The sequence below is a fragment of the Meleagris gallopavo genome, chromosome 10, assembly GCF_000146605.3.
Source record: "Meleagris gallopavo isolate NT-WF06-2002-E0010 breed Aviagen turkey brand Nicholas breeding stock chromosome 10, Turkey_5.1, whole genome shotgun sequence".
Classification (NCBI taxonomy): Eukaryota; Metazoa; Chordata; class Aves; order Galliformes; family Phasianidae; genus Meleagris; species Meleagris gallopavo.
This window is the reverse complement of record NC_015020.2, coordinates 13,575,941-13,592,564: the sequence shown is the minus strand read 5'-3', so window position 1 is coordinate 13,592,564 and position 16,624 is coordinate 13,575,941. Positions and strand designations below refer to the sequence as shown.

General features: G+C 46.3%; 1 protein-coding gene across 5 annotated transcripts in view; it reads right to left on the bottom strand.

The window, feature by feature from the left end:
- The window catches only part of RABGAP1L (RAB GTPase activating protein 1 like), a 97,604-nt gene that overhangs the window by 23,647 nt on the left and 57,333 nt on the right, over window positions 1-16,624 (bottom strand). The window contains exons 1-2 of one of the 5 annotated variants that reach the window (XM_019618639.2): window positions 9,547-11,148; window positions 9,108-9,449 (exon numbers count right to left, since the gene is read on the bottom strand). The exons of 2 other annotated variants lie outside the window; for them this stretch is intronic. In XM_019618639.2, the coding sequence (XP_019474184.1) occupies window positions 9,108-9,218 (111 nt within the window). In that variant the 5' untranslated portion in view covers window positions 9,219-9,449; window positions 9,547-11,148. Of the gene's footprint in view, window positions 1-9,107; window positions 11,397-11,979; window positions 12,127-16,624 lie in introns of those variants that run through there. 2 more of the 5 variants (XM_031554839.1, XM_031554841.1) reach the window with 2 other exon arrangements.

Here is a 16,624-nt window from a genome sequence, read left to right as displayed (position 1 = left end):
TTTTCTATCATCACAGCGGATGTCTTGCAGCTCACCCAGACAAGAAGTGCTTCCTCTCACAGATATGAGCTTCAGTATTGAGAGGCACACAGTGAAAGGAAACAGCTACATTCACGTTGTCAGCAAGCATCCTTTTTGCATTTAAATCAGCTCTGGTCAACAGGAGCGCAGTGGTTAAGGGTAAAAATATTCAAAACATTCTAGATGGAAAAATATCTGTATACAGGTCATTTTTATTACCCAACAGAACTTAAAAAATGCCTGAACAATGAGCTCTCTGCCACAAAGGATGATGCAGTCTAAGGGCTCCTATTTATATACCCGTAGGACTCAGAGCAGGAGCAGGTAACAGCAGAACTGGCACACTGACCAGAGCAGATTTTCCATCTAATAATTACTATAGGACTAGATGACTAATTACTATTTGGACTAGATGATCTCATAGGTCGTTTCCAACCTTGTGATTCTACAGTTTGTACCTCATAGCATTACATTTCCCTGCAAGTTTACATGTCTTCCATAAACCTTCCGGTGCATTTGGTGCTATAGGTTACAAACACACACTCCTTCTCGGTGACTATGCAGAATCAGACCCTCAGCTCTCCCCCAGGTTGAGAGGCACCATTCACTGATTTTGATCTAACCCACATCTATGACAATGAAAAGAAATCAGGGGTGGTAAATCAGGCACAGCTGTAGCACTTGCTGGAGAAATCCTGTCCTGCCTCAACACAGAGAAAGTAGTGACATTTAGTTAAAAACAGTGGCATAATTCTGCTTTTAGGATAGGAGGGAATGCCATGCAGCAGCAGCACAAAGCACTATTTTAGAACGGCACTCCTCCTGGCCATGCCCACACGGTTTATTCAATAAACCCTATTTACAGACAGGCTGGCTGGCCAAAGGTCCCTGTGCAAGATACATCATCCGTACACTGGTTGTTGACACATCAGCCACTGCTCTCCCCCACTTCCACCGTGGTCTGTTGGCTGTGCCAAAAACCTCAGGACTCTGATTCACGTGCAAAATATGACTACTACCTCTTTGTGCAGACCCACCAGTTTTTCTGAAAGACAGGAATCTGTCATGAGCAGCAGTTCTCAACCCTTCTGCCATGACTCCCTCCTGGCTCAGTCACTCTGGTCCTTGTCACTGCAGTCTGCGGGGCTCTGGGATGAATAAAATCTAATGGATGGATTCTCGACATATTACGGTAACAAAACAGAAGGTAAGCAGGAAGAGAATTCTCCATCCAGGGTGGGTGGTGGGTTGCATCTCTAACCCATGCACACAGGTAAACTCTGCTCGTCAGTAAGGAACCTCACAGTATTCTCTCCAAGCACACAGTGAGGGGCCCAAAACTGCACACAGTACTTGAGCTGCAGCTCACCAGAGCTCAGCACAGAAGATGATCACCTCCTGCTGGCTGCGCTATTTCTGACACCAGCCAGAATGCCATTGGCCTTCTTGGCCACCTGGGCACACTGCTGGCTCATGTTCATCAACCAACATCCCCAGGTCCATTCCCTCTATACAGTTTCCAGCCACTCTGCCCCAAGCCTGTAGCATTGCCTCGGGATGCTGTGGCCAAATGCAGGACCTGGCACTTGGTCTTGTTGAACTTCATCCCATTGGACAAGTTGAGTTCAAGCTGGGCTTTTACCTTTCTAATTTTCCTCCCTGCAATCTTCCTCCCTATCCTCTTTCTTTCCCTACTCCATAAATGCTGCTGCCCAAAGCCTTAAAATAAAAACCATGCTGTTTTAAGCAGCAGATTGAATGACAGGTGTTTTGAAAAAGCAAGAGAGACAACATCCAACTTCCAAGGTATCAGAAAGGCTCACTGAAGCAGCATATAGCATTTTACTCTGATCACTGGTGCTGCCCTGCTACGTTGCATTCTGCAATCCTTCGTCTGCCAAGGGTTCCTCTATGCCTTTAATGAAGCTTCAGGCTTTGCCATATTTGCACCTTTCAGCCTCTGTGGGACCTGCAAAGCATCTCACCACGGAGCAGGCAGGTGCCTAGAGGAAGAACAGACCAGCAGAGTTCAGAAGCCTTAGTCAGCCAGTAGCATGCTCTAAGTATCTGCTAGAGAGCATCTCTAGGGAAGGGAACACGCAGCAGCACTGCTCACTGGCCCCCAGGAGATCCAACCAGGCATGCTGATTTGAAGATCAAGCAGAAGTCTTTTATATGTATTTTTTTTCTTTTGAGACTTGCACTCATCCTTTACAGCTACCCGAGTCTCTGTTAGGTTAGCCCATTACCAGCAAACTCAAGACTTGCTACTCCACCATCCAGCAGGGCACAGCCCAAGAGCAAACCAAGCTCTGTCAAAAGCAAGAGGGGCTGAAGATGACGTGGCCATACTGCCAACTTCAGCTGGAAAGCCAATCCCATCTGAGCAGCACAGATTTCCTTGCTGAGCTCTCTGATCCAAGCCTGCCTCTCACCCCCCATTCCTCTTGCCAAGGATAAAAAACACAATTTTGGGACAACAAAACTCTGTGCTGTGGAGCTGCTATGGCAGTTCAGCCTGAATACAGACAATCTGAAGGTGCCTGTTCATTCCAACACCCTTTTGTGACACACAGGGTGAAGGATAAACACCATATCTTAACTTGGCATGACTTTGGTGACTCTGCAATGACTTTGTACATACACTGAGCTTTGCTTTGACATATCTACTGCGCTGCTCTGGACTCTTCTCAGCACAAAAGACAAGCCTGCAGGTTTGAAACAATGGCAAGCTGCATAACCAGCACTCAATGTTGTATTTATTTTGTTATACGTTCATATTGACACAGCTAGGAGGAAGCAATAAAGAAGATTTGTACACGCTGAATGTGCATGGAAGAACAAACAGGATAACAAATACTGAAATATACCTCCTGAGCATGGCACTAAATACACTTGTGCTAAATTCTTCTGAGAACTGGGTTCAAAGAGTGAAAACAGTCACAGACAACAAAGACAAGACTTTTAACTAAGACATCCACCTGCGTGAACCTTACATTCATTTTCTAATAATTAAGTAATTAGGCTTTTGTAAATAGATGATTAACTGTCTTTTCATCTAGTTTTAGTGCTTCTTTCAAAGTGGATGAACCTACAGATCATGGAGAAATTAAGAATAAGTGAATAACTGCATTTCTTATGATTGCACACAGGTTTTGGTTTTATATATGGCTTTAACTAAGGTATAATGTATTATGTTAATCTACAAAACAGGAGAGTGAGATAAGAAAGCTGTAGGGTTTGAATTCAAGAGCTTCAAATCTTTACTCTGACCGACTCTGCTTTTTCATCCTATGATGGTTGCTGTATCTAACAGATTTGGAGTGGCTGTACCATGTACCTGACCTATCTCAGCTGTGGAAGTAAGCTAAACTCTGCTTTACATAGAGTAATGGCTTATTAGAAGTCCTACTTTAAACCATTTCTGTATTTAAATGTGGTCTAACGCAGCAAAGTTACTCACCACCTGCTCTTCTTTAGTTTTAAACATCCGTGATGATACTTAATACACTCCAGATCAATTAAACTAAAGAGCTGGTGAACCAATGATACCTAGAAACCTATTGCAGATTTCTTCTCCCAAGTGTGCTTATAACAATGCAGAGTTCCTAGATTACCTGGAAAAGCCTGTATCAACTTTCCTGGAATTATTTGTCAGAAGAAAATGAGGAAGCTCCAAAATACTGAAATACTCCTGAGTGCTTAATCGCAAAGACTGTTTAAATAATTGCTTCTTAATCCAATCACTGTACAAGGGCAGAAACAAGAAACACATTTAAACATGAAGAGGATGTAAAGGGAAAGTAGCACAGATTATTAAAAGAGGAACAAACTAAATGAAATAAATGAAAATAAAAGGATTGGTGACCCTGCCCACAGCAGGAGAGATGAAACTAGATGTGGTCCTTTTCAACCCAGGCCATTCTATGATTTTATAATAAAAGTTAAAAAGCAGAAGATAAAAAATTTCAAGTTTGGCCTAAGGAAGGTCAATAAATATCTTTTTTCTAGAGCACGATGAGAATAAAAGGATTCCTATGTTGTTCATTTCCATTAATACTTAGAGCTCTGTGATGCAGAAGAGTCAGAAGCGTCCAGAAAACAGCTTTGATGCATTGAAAACCAGGCAGTGCAGAAGCGTTAGCAGAACTGACAGACAAGTTCTCTGGCCCACTGATGCTCACTGAACACAGAAGAGACTCACCTAGACCTGAAGAAAATTCTGCATTACTGATATTTAAGAAGCACAAATGAAATCCCCCAGCCCCCTTGGCTGGTAAGTGAAACGCAGAAAACCCCACGTGCCACCTATGAAAAGCTGATAAGGGCTCAGCTGATAACAGGCCTGGGAGCACAGCTGGTTCCACACCCATCTGCTATTGCCAACTGCAGGTCCCACTTCTCTCCTTATCTCCAGGGCTGATTACTGGGCTGACTGATAGAACTTCACACCTATAACGGACTTCCCAGCACTGGATTCCCCAGAACACGCCAGATTTTAAATACGACAACAATAATAAACAAATAAAAAGCAGAAGAGTGCACAATAGCCACGAAGCACGATTTACAGAGCTTAGGAATTGGGTCAGATAAGCACTGTCACAGGGAATCGTTGCTCATTGGGATTTCTCATTTTTTTGGTCAGTGACACTTGAAAGGGTTTCTTCTGGGACTCATAAAACATTCAGCATTGTTAAATGTTACATCAGTGACCTGGAAGAGGAAAATAAAATCCTGTTAATAAACTCTGCAGATGACAAGTGGGTAAGAAGAGGGTAGGAACAGAAAACTGCATGGATGGATGTGAAATGCTGTGAGACATCTCATTCCCACGCAGCACAGCACAGAGCCAGGCCTGGACCAAGCTCACTGAGGAGAGTGAGTCTGCAGAAGGACAGGAAAAGGACAAAGGAAGAAGTTTTTAACCCTAGGTCATCATTAGGACCAATACTGGAATATGATATCTGATCTTGCAGCATGCATTTGGGATAAATAAAAAGGATGCAGAGCAAAGCTACCAAACTGCCTTGTGCACAGCGTAAATGCCTTACAGCAGGGGGCTTAAGAGCTCAAGCTTCTCAGCTTGTACAAGAGAGCAGAGAGCTGAGCTGCTCACAGCACGCCGGTACCTGCACAGGGATAAAAGACATAACAGCACAGAATGCTGCGTTCTGCCAAAAAAAAGGCATGCTGGGAACCAAGATGAGAAGCTGAAACCTGAATATATCGCAATGAGAAGTGGGAAGCGTATTTCCAACAGCCAGAGATGAACAGATTTCCATGGAAGATGACACCTTTCACACCTCCTGCCAAACTCAAGTGAGAGCTGTTTGCTTTTCCTCTGCATTTTCCCCTGTATCTTCCTCCCCTGTCTGATGACACTGCCAGGTACAAACTGCATCACAGAGCACTGAACAGAAAGATGAAAACCAGCCCCACGCACACCAACCCACAGCAGGGCAGGGCTGGATGCCCCGCAGTAGCTGACTCCAGGCCCCAGGGCTCTCATTAACTGTGGCTGCCAGAACGTGCTGCACGTGGAAGGCTTGGGACAGCAGAAAGCAAGTGGGATGCAATGCTAAAGCAAACAGCCCCAGGGGATTTGGTACTAATTTTTACATTTAATCACAAATGAGTGAGGGAGGTCAAATAAGCAGGAACAAGCAGTCAGACTGCACAAGAGCTACACATTACTGCAACACAAAACGTGTGCTTTATGCTGTTTATAAGATGCACGTTTGGGGCTCGATCTGTGCACATTAAAACAAGCACTGAGCTTTATCAGACAGCTATCTGCTCCATAAAGATGTCTTCGTTATCAGCAGCAGGAGCTTAACCAGAGCTGGTACTCCTCTGTGGCCCAAAGGGATTCTACGTGGCAGGGGACCTGCAGAAGCCTCACACTGTCACCATGGAAGCTGTGCCAGTTTTCCCAAATACGTGGAAAATTTAAGAGTTTAAAACGTGAGGAACCCAAGAACAGAAGGCATTTTATTTTAACGTGCTTATTTCTGACATCTAAGGATGTTAACCAAGTCTTAATGGCAAATAAATTCTTACCAAATTAATATTCATTGGTCACACTGACAAATCTGAAGTTACTAAGCAAACTATGGTGATAAGACTGCCTCTGTAATTAGCTTTATATGAGTGCTTTCTTTACCCACTTAAAATCCGGATGAGTTTAAGGGAAGATGACATGGTAGGGCTGACTACTTAAAAGTAGAATTTTTATATATATATAAAAATAGAAATTCAGATCATAGCTCCTTTTCCTAGCAGATGAGCAAGTCACAATCTAGCTGCTCCTGCCCTGCAGGGGAGCAGAGGCAGAGCTCCTGAGGGTCAGAACCCTGCTGCTGTAGGGAAAGGAAAAGAGAGAAGGATTACAGGAGGGTGCAGATGAGCCAATCCTAACACCAATCCCAAATATCCATTGGGAAGAGCCAATCCTAACAGCAGTGACCATCCCAACTTGTACTCCTTTTGGCAGCAGCAAGCTGGGGGTAATGCCATTCAGGGAAAGCTCCTATGCTGGCAGCTCCTCCTGACCACCAGACCACACAGAAGACACAACTACAGCCTCACGTGAACAGAGATTGGAAGGGCTTTGCAGTGGGCACGCAGTCTTCCCTTCTGCTTGAGAGTTTTTGCCATCTGAAAGCGAGGAGTCGTCCTCTCCTTGTGCACAGGCCTGAAAACATCTAACAGCATCCAGCATCATCCCCAACCCACCACCAACCTCCAGTCTCAGCCAGCTGCCAGTGAGACCTCCAACCACGACCGCAATGCCCTGCTCTCCTGCCAGGCCACCCAGTTTCCCACCCACTTTGCAGCCAACCCATCCGCTCTGAACCTCCTCCTTTTGGCTCCAAAGCTTCTGTGGGAAATGGCGACCAAGAAATCATTATGGCAGCATGTGCTGGCGTGTAACCATGAAGGATTTCTGTGAAATGCCTGATAATCCCCCTGAACAGAGGGGCAAGGCGGGCAGGCAAATGAAAATACAATGCAGCTTTCCAGAAGAACGTCCTTCAGCTCTGGATTAAGAGGATTATACCACTTAGCATAGCGTTTTTATAAGTCTTAGCATCCAAGTTCCCTGCAGATAAGTTGAGAATTTAAATTCCCTGGAGTAAAGCTACTCAGCTCTCCCAGCAGCCAACTTTTATGCTTCCTTGCATCTCAGTGCAACGTGGTTTTGGACTAACATGAAGATATTAAAAGGAAGGCATCCTGGTCCCATGCTCACTGATGCTATTTATCTGATGCTTTCCACTTGCCATAGCCAGCTACCCCTCATGCAGCATCTATCAAATCCTGATGGTGACAAATTTCCACTCATTCTGTACAGGTGCAAGTGATTGCCTAAGATGCAAACCAACAGAGAAGCAAAACTGCACAGAGAAATAACCACGTGTCATGGTCACACTGCAACATGATTAATTTTATAAAGATAACGTTGGGAGTTTGCTGTCATACAGCACTGAGAGCAAATATTTCTGTTAAAACTGTCTGGTATTTATGTGCATCAAAGCAACGCTAAAAGCACTGCTGCATTTAAATGGAAATGTGAAATTTCCAGTGGAAAAAGATCTGATCAGGACTGATGGGACCAGGGAAACAGCAGCTAACCCTGACTCTCCTCTGGCAAGCCTGTTACCTACATAGCACTGGGCATCTGAGCAGGGCTGGCCCCACACGTGAGCAACCCCACAGCAGTCCCACTTCCTGCACTACAAAGGCTGCACGCAGTGAGACTGGCAGCTGCAATCTGGGCTGGTTTCCATTTTGGTAATTAGCCCTTTGCTGCCCTGTGTCATTACAAGAGGCTCTCTCACCTGTGCAAGAGGACTCCGTGTGCTCTGCTGCGGTGCCATCGTGGTGCTCCTCAAGCAGACAAAGGCACAGTAATAAAAGGGACTGGGCAAGACTCTGCTTTAGATCACAGAATCATTAAGGCTGGAAAAGCCCTCTCAGATCCCCAAGTCCAACCACCCACCAACCCCAAATGCCCACGTCCCTCGGTGCCACATCTCCACAGTTCTGGAACACAACTTAGGCCATTACTCTACACGGAGTATGCAGGAGATGAGTTCATGCCCTGAGATTCCCCGAGCACACAGAGGCAGACTAATCCAAGCAGGAAATAACGTGCAGGGAGATTTTACACATGGCAAAAAAGGAAAGTCTTCCTCTTCTGAGAAATCTCTCTTGTCACAGTTTAATGAACTGCTGCAGGTACCTTTAGGACTAACTTAGTGCATACAAACACATACATAGACCAAACTGAGGACAGAGATGCTTAATCGGATTCCTAAATAATTAGTCTGATTTGTATTCATACTGAACTTTTCACTGGATCTGCTTTCAAGGTAAGCTGGACATCCAGATTTCAAAGGCTCCTTTCGACCCATTCTAGCTGGATTGGCCCACCATGGGTACAGCTGTAGAACTGAGACCAAAATGAATGCTGGCACCAAACTTTGGAGTCAGAAAAGCATCACTGCAACTCCACAGAGAAGGGCTGAGATCTCTATGAGGGCAGAAGGGGATCCCTCTACGTGGAATTCACACAGACACGCTACTTAGGAAAAAGTAAGTGGTAGTTCGACTAAGAAGTTCTAACCGATACTTATGTTGGTTTCAAAAGCATAGAGAAGTGTTGAATCATCCTTGCCTTGCAAAGGCCAGGTCCTCTTAGATCCAGTGGCTGACAGCGAGCTCCACCACACACCCCAGGTCTGAGCCTCCAGCTGACTGCTCAGACACAGAGAGAGTTCCCATCATTTAGCACCAACATCAGTTATTTTCCAGTTCGTTATTTCAATTATTTAAAGATTATTTTCAAAAGTGTTATTTTCCCACTAAGCAGGTCATCCTCTTCTAAATTTAGCAATCTAGAAGGGTATTATTTCAATAATCTTCTCTCCACTGAAATAAACTTCAGTCTCACTGGCACACGAAGGCAAATTGCTGAGAAGGTACTCAAAAGAAAAAACAAACAGCTTTCAGCAGGTGGACCGAGCTGCTGCAAAGAGCATAACCTTAAGCACTACTGGCAAAGGAGCGAGAGGAACACCTACCACAGATCTGGGCTTGCTGACTGCCACCAGATTGGCCAGGAAGTCCTCATCGTACAGCTGGCTGAAAACATGCGCGTCGTAAGCCACCATGATGGACACCTCTTCCATCATCCTGCCGTTAGCAGTGGGAGCGCGAGCCTGAGCCTTGGCACGGCTCTTTGTCAGTTGTTCACACCCACCTGAAGAGCTAATGAGGAAGGAGTGTCAGGAGCAAAGCCGACCCAGCAAATACCTCCTGCTCGGATCTCCCTCTCGAGGGTGCCTCTTATTATTGCAGGAAGAACACCTGCTCACAGGTTCTCACATTCTCAGCAGTCCGCTTGCAAAAGCGTCTCCTGAAGGCTGAAAAAATCCAGCAAGTACTTGAAATTCCAGTATCAGGCTGAAGAGGAACGAGCAGCAGCCAAACCAGATTAGCGTTAAGGAAGAACTGACCCACCAGCACTTGATGGCAGGACTGCAGTCGCTTCTGCTCCTCTCAAACTTTGTACTTTTCCCAGCTTTTCTCCACTGAAAGCTGATAACCTTCTTTAGCAGGTTAGCTTGCTTCCCAGCAAGTGGTTTCTCCTGGCTTGTTTCTAAATCTACAGAGAATGGTGTTACGATGACGTCTTTCAAACATCTCTCAGCTTTCCACGAATCTCCTCTGAAGCTCTGAAGAACATTCACTTTTTCTTCTACACAAATCCAAACTGCATTTCGTGCCACTCAGATCCTTGCTATGAGCAGGAAGACAACGGTACCAAGTCACAGCCCTTCCCTCCCCCCCCCCAGAAGAGTCCTTTGGTTCCACTTGTAACACAGTACAACAGTTGTGAAAAAGGCAATGAAGTCCGTAGGACCTTCTTTGAATAAGCCTGAACTTCCACAAGTGAAATAAAACCAACTGATCCAACTGGAAAGTTTTGCAGTGGAAGGTTTTTAAGCCGAACCCAGGACTGCTCTGCTTTTATTTAAGCAGCACACTATCTTGTCTGTGAGCTTTACAAAGCATAGTTGCCTTCCAGCTTACTCTGAGATGTCAATTTGTTTACCCTAACATCTGACACAGACCAAAAGCCAGTGCAGGGATTAAAACAGCAGAATCACAGCATGCGGTCTGCAGAAACAAACTGACACCTCCAGAACAAACTCCTTTCAGGTGAAACTTCCAACCAAATCCGCGCTCCTGCGTGGGCACATTCGCTACGTTCTTCTCTCTGGAAGCCTTCTGTCCATCCCAGCAGCAAATCCGACCTGTTTCAGGAGCACGATCTCTCCAGCTGTCCCCCAGGAGCACACGCCGGGTGCTGCAGCTCGGCTGGAAGTTTCCAGTTGAACGAGTCGGTAGCAGATGGTTACACTTTCGCTTTCCAGAGCAAACTGGGTTAAGATGCACCTTGCTCTTCTCTTCTTCCTGTGCCCCTGCAGTATCCTTATCACAGATTACATGGGTGTCTAAAAAGCACCAGGTGTTATTTGCATTTGAATAGGAAACTTGAGCAACAGCTGTAGCGTTCAGGATTAAAACCCGACACCTCTTTCACTTAAATAGGGGGGAAATTACATGTTATTGCTAGGAAACAGAGAATTCTAATAGGCTTATGGCAAACAAAAATGCAGTACTTGAGGTTAAATCCTTGAGACCAAAGCAGCTTCTGACCACGCTTAACCCTTGCAGGATGAAGGAAGGTATTTTTTACTCGAAATGCATCTATACTGCTGCTTTAAAAAATCCGTGTCTCTCTTCAGAGGCGTGCAGAGCATTTGCAATTGCTTCCCACGGCAGAGGTAGCTCAGATTCAGATCCTGACGCAACATCCAGCTCACAGGGCTGCTCTTTGTGCCACGTCAAACAAAAATCATACCTGATACGCTAAAGCCTGCTCAGGTTTTCAGAAGCCCTTTGCATGGCCGCCTCCTCTTTGGCTTCGGGAGGTGCCCCGTGGGTTCCTTTCCTTGCAGAAGGAACACGCAGCACTCAGCTGCTGCTCCCAGCTCACTGCAAGGGAGCTGCCAAGGTGTGCTGACAAAGGCACCTGTTGTCAGAGTTCTCCCACAATGCTTCCCTCCAGGGCTGAGCTCACAACCGGCAGCCCCATGGTAACGAGGGACAGACTCAGTGCTGCAATAAGGGCAGGAGGTGGAGAATGCCAATTATCAGAAGGGCTCGGCAGCCGTGGCCACGCAGATCCCTTTGCTGATTCAGCCAGCAGGGAGTTGTGTTCATAAGGAATCACGGATGGGGATCTGCATCCCCTTTTTGTGCCTTCACCAGGAGGAGTAGATGATTTAAGAGAACTAAACAGGCGTGTTCTTAATGTATCACTGGCTGAATGATTCTTCTCATATACATCCTCCACGGAAGGCTTGCAATTTTGGCATGTTCCAACTAGCAATCTCAGGAACTAACCACTGATTTCTGATGTTGGCTAATGCCTATCTTCACTCTTGAAGGGAGGTTTTTCAGCTGTTATTTCCAGCTAGCATAGCTGAGCTGCCTACCAATCTCTGTGAGCCTGCGGCTTGCATCCACGTTAACAGTCTGTGCTATAATCTGAGTCACAGCACAAAATTATAATAAGCACTTCAATCCAGTTAGCCTAAGCCTCTACTGATGGAAGCAAACACTGATGGAAGAAAAAGGCAGCAAGCACAGAGCTAGCCATGGCCACCTCCTCGGGCCACACCACCCCTTTCTGACAGCATCTCAGATCATCATCCCCCTGCAAACACGAGTGCTGCACTAATGAACCAGATATTAAAACACAATAACAGCCCCATGCAGCATCGTCAGACAGCCCTTCTCTGAGTCACACCACGGCTGCCTCGCAGCTGCCTTCTGCTAGGAACAGGAGCACAGTCCCTTCCACGACACGTTTTTAAGGCATACCTCCAAAGCAGCAATTTTTCAAGCGAGCAGTCAGGACGGCAGAGGAGAGCCCCCAGAAGGACAGGTAAGCTGCAGACGGCCGTTACCTAATCAGGTAAATAGCCCTAATTGGGATTTCTGTGCTGCTGGACAACAGAGGTGAGTGGAAAATTCCCGAACTGAGCACAGCAGCCAGCTTAGCAAAGCAGAACCTGCTTGTTCCTGAGATAAATTCACTTCACTCCACCCCCGGGAATGTCTTACTGCTATCTGACAGGGATAGGATCTTCTGATAGACTGCAAAGCATTACGTATGTGAGGTGTGTGCAGTTTCTAGCTAAGCAGTCATTCCTCCTGCTGTGCTTCCTGTGTCATCTTCTATGATCTGTTTTTCTTGCATTAACGACTCCAGGAGTTCACAGCAGCCCTTAGATAAGGAAACATAACACTCTTTTCATAGCACTTGGAATGGCATTTGGCAGCATTCAAGATAAGCTTACAGCGTGATTTTTTCACCCAAATGAGATGGAATAATGATTCCATCATTCCTTATTCAGTAACGACCACTGCTTCAAATGCAATCAGCGAGTGAAAAGCGCCCTTGTAAAGGGCAAACACTGTAACTCCCAAAATGAAGTTCTCTTTCTCCACACCCAAGTAAAACATGCTGACCCCAAATGCCTAGTGGACACCCAAGGTTATTTGAAGATCCACCTGCAGCCCCAGACGTGCCATCGTCCCATCACTGCTGTGCCCATCCCTCGGCCAGCCAAAAGCTCTGAGTTGGAGCACTAGGTGGACAGCCTGTCCTGTGCTAATCCGGCCAGCTAGGGAGCAAATCCTTGGCTCCTGTGCTGGGCAGCTTTCAAGCAGGCTGCAATTTTACTTGTTCCACTTTTAGACATCAGAAGTCTCTCTAGAGGTGATTTTGGACTCTGTGAGCACTGAACACACAGCTCGGGGAGAACACCCAATGCCATCCGATAAACACAGCTGTCAGGCTCAGCCCGATCTATGGTTCAGCAATTGCTTCTCCGAGTTTTATTTCTATTATTTAAAATGTCAAATACCATGGCCTATTTTTTTTTTTTTCCAATGAAGTGGGTGTGTGCACCTGTGTTTCTCCTAAAATAATCCTCTTAATGTGTGGAAGAAATCTGGGCTTGATGTGCTTTAGCACACGACTTTACAGATGGAACTGAACTTGGGATGTCAAAAAGAAGAAGGGGTTCTATAGGCACACTGGTCAGAAGAGACAGGCCAAAGAGAGCATACCTCCTCTGCTAAATGAGAAAGGAGAACTGGATGCAGCAGGTATGGAGAAGGCCTTAGGGATCCTGCTAGATGAAAAACTGAACGTGAGCCAGCAGTGCTCTTGCAGCCCTGAAGGCCAATGGGATCCTGGGCTCCATCAGAAGAGGGGTGGCAGCAGGGACAGGGAGGTGATTGTCCCCCTCTACTCTGCTCTTGTGAGGCCCCATCTGCAGTGCTGTGTCCAGGGCTGGAGCCCCCAGTACAGGAAAGACAGGGAGCTGTTGGAGAGGATCCAGAGGAGCCACACAGATGATCAGGGGGCTGCAGCACCTCCCTACAAAGACAGGCTGAGGGAGCTGGGCTTGTTCAGCCTGGAGAAAAGAAGGCTGCGGGGTGACCTCAGTGCAGCCTTTTAATATTTGACAGGAGATTATAAACAGAAGGTGAATCAACTTTTTACACGGTTAGACAGAGATACGACGGGGGGGAATGATTTTAAACTAAAGGAGGGGAGATTTAGTTGAGATGTCGGGGGAAGTTTTACACTGAAAGGGTGGTGAGGTGCTGCCAGAGCTGTGGATGGATGCCCCATCCCTGGAAGTGTTTAAGGCCAGGTTGGATGAGGCCTGGGCAGCTGATCTAGCACTTGATCAAGTGGATGGGGACCCTGTCTGTGGCAGGGGAATAGGAACATGATGATCCTTGAGCTTCCTTCCTACTCCACATTCTTAGGATTTGAACACAGGTAAAACTTTAAACTCATTTTCACAGATTAAAGGCAGAAGAGCCATTCTGTGGCAGAGTGCAATTGCTGGTCCTCCAAGGGGGGCAGAGGCTGGTGGGATGGAACTGCTGAGGTTGAGGTTCTCTTGCCAGCCGCTGCCACGCGTTCCCCTCCATGTCAGGGTGCATCCTGGATAAAGGTCAAGGGTTTGGTTCTTCAGTGAAGCTGCCAGTTTTGCATTACTGTGAGCAGAGCTAATGAAGGAGGCCAATACCATCTCCCTGGTCTGCTGCAGTCTTACAGGAAGGCAGTAGCAGCAAACTCACTGTGAATGAGGCAGGAACCTTCACATGTGCAGTCAGTGCTGCCTTATGGATGATAAGGAACGCTGCAGAAAATGCTCACATACCCCTCTCTCAGCCTTTCCCAAACACACAAAATGCTAATCCTGTTCCCACCACAGCTGCTGCCTACAGATGCGCTCTCAATAGGGCCACACTGGTTTGCATATCAGCCTTCCCTCCAGAAACCAGTCAGAAGGCAGAAATGAATGCACAAGCTTCAGGCACCATTCAGCAGACTTCTGTCACCTGAGTCACGTTCCACTCTTGGGGAACTGTTTTTCCTCTCCTCCCAGTTCAGCGGCAGCAGAACCCTTACCCAAGGCAGCTGCATGAGCAGGGTGCTGGAGCAGACCCAGCAGGGACAGCCCAGGGAACTCCACACACATGCCCCAGGCCACAGCCACGTCTTCTGAATCTGTGCGCTCAGAGCCAAACCAGTGCAAACAGCTCCTCCAGCTGCCCAGGGCACACACATGAACCAGGTGTAATGTCCCTGGTGTACAATCCTTGGGGCTGCGAATCCAAGAGCTGAATGATGTTTGTATGGAATTTTGTTCCATTTATCACATCAATGGGTATTTCAAAGAAAAAAAAAAAGTTTTTTTTGCGAAAATTAGCATAGCAGTTGTAGTAGGAGTGCTTTACACTTATAATTACTTCAGTGGATTTCTGGAAAGACTTCAGCATGGCCTCATTCAGGGATTTCACCCAAATAGCACGGAAGCCAACACAAGCAGAGCCAATTTCATCAAGCACAACATCCATCTGAGGAGCAGAGCCAGCCCAGGCTTCATGAAAACAACAATCACACAATAAGTATACAACTGTACTGCTATCTTTATCCATACTCTACTGGCTTTTCATTGAGAGCGAATGATCAGCAAACAAAAGACATTAATTAATATCTAGTAGCACATTGAGAAGCAATGTCTGTCTTATGAAGAGGCTTGGATTGGGTTTCAAGGCTTGGGGCTCCCCATTCTAAAACCCACAGCCGGATTTCTCAAGGTAGATACATATCTACAGGTTCACCCTTAACCTCCCCAAATAGGAATTAACAACCTTTATCTACTTTCCAGCAGAAGATTAATAATGGCAAAATCCACGACAAGTGCAAAGATAAAGGTGATCATTATCATTATTATTGGAATTATGCTGTTGAGTTTTCTCTGAGTGCTGTTAACAGAGAAATTGTTGTGGTTAATGGAAGAAGGCAGGAGCACAGAGCTTCCTCTACCCACCAAAACACCAGGGCTGGCTGGGCACAAACCCACAGCAACATGCCTGCTGTGCAACGGTTAGGCAGGGGCTGTGCTCCTACCCCTTCAGAACCCCACAGCAAAGCCCCACAGAGGTCTGTGGCCGTGTTTTCCTCCCAGAGCCCCGACAGAGCAGAATGGAAAAGGTGAGACACCTCGACGTGTGAATGGCACAACAGTAAAGGTCTACTGCCAACACAAACAGTACATCAGGAGTATGACTGCTGACTAGATGAGATAAAAATAATGAAGGCACACGGTGGGCCCAAACTGGACAGAGCAGCCCAAGCACCTTGGTGGCTGAGGGCTGAAGTCAGAGAGGCAGTCTAGACTGAGGAATGCTTCAGGACTCTGAAAGGAGATTATTTCATGCATTATACATTAACACCACAAACCACCGACTCTTTCCAGGAGAGCATTGTGTCCCACTATGCCGGACTTAAAAATGAAAACATTAACTTGGAGGTCAAAGGATCCAAGAAAAAAAAGCCCCGAAAACAGCACTTGCATACCAAAGATGAGTAACAGGGATCAGATAGAGAAAGCCTTTGCCATGAGCCCTGCTTGCTGGGGTCGGAGGAGGGCAGCTCAGTCTCCGTGCTCCCCTGGACCAGCCAATGGAAGCAGCTCAGGGCCGTGTGAGCTGCTCAGCAGAAGGCTTCCAGCAGCACTAAGCTGAGCCTCACATTATCCTTTGCTGCTAAATCCCTATTCACCACCGCACAGCACAGCAAAAGGCAAATTCTGCTCTCAGAAGATGATTTGGGAGACAAACTATTTCAGTGCTTAACTGTGCTGATCTAGTCTCCCACTGTGAAAATCTGCATCTACGTTTAATGCCTCAAAATACCACTATGAGAAAAGCTTCTGTATTTACATATGATTTAAAGATTAACTTGTCTCAATTTGACTGTTAATAAGCTCACTTGAAGAGCTCAACTGGTCAGAATGGAGGGGAAGCAGGTTCCTACACACGTTGCTGGAACAGCTCCCTGCCTGGTGATGGGGTATTTCTTTAGGTAGCAGAGACCTGAAGTGTGTAAGCATCCTTTTCTTGCCTCTTAGTTTGTCCCATTCTAATTTAA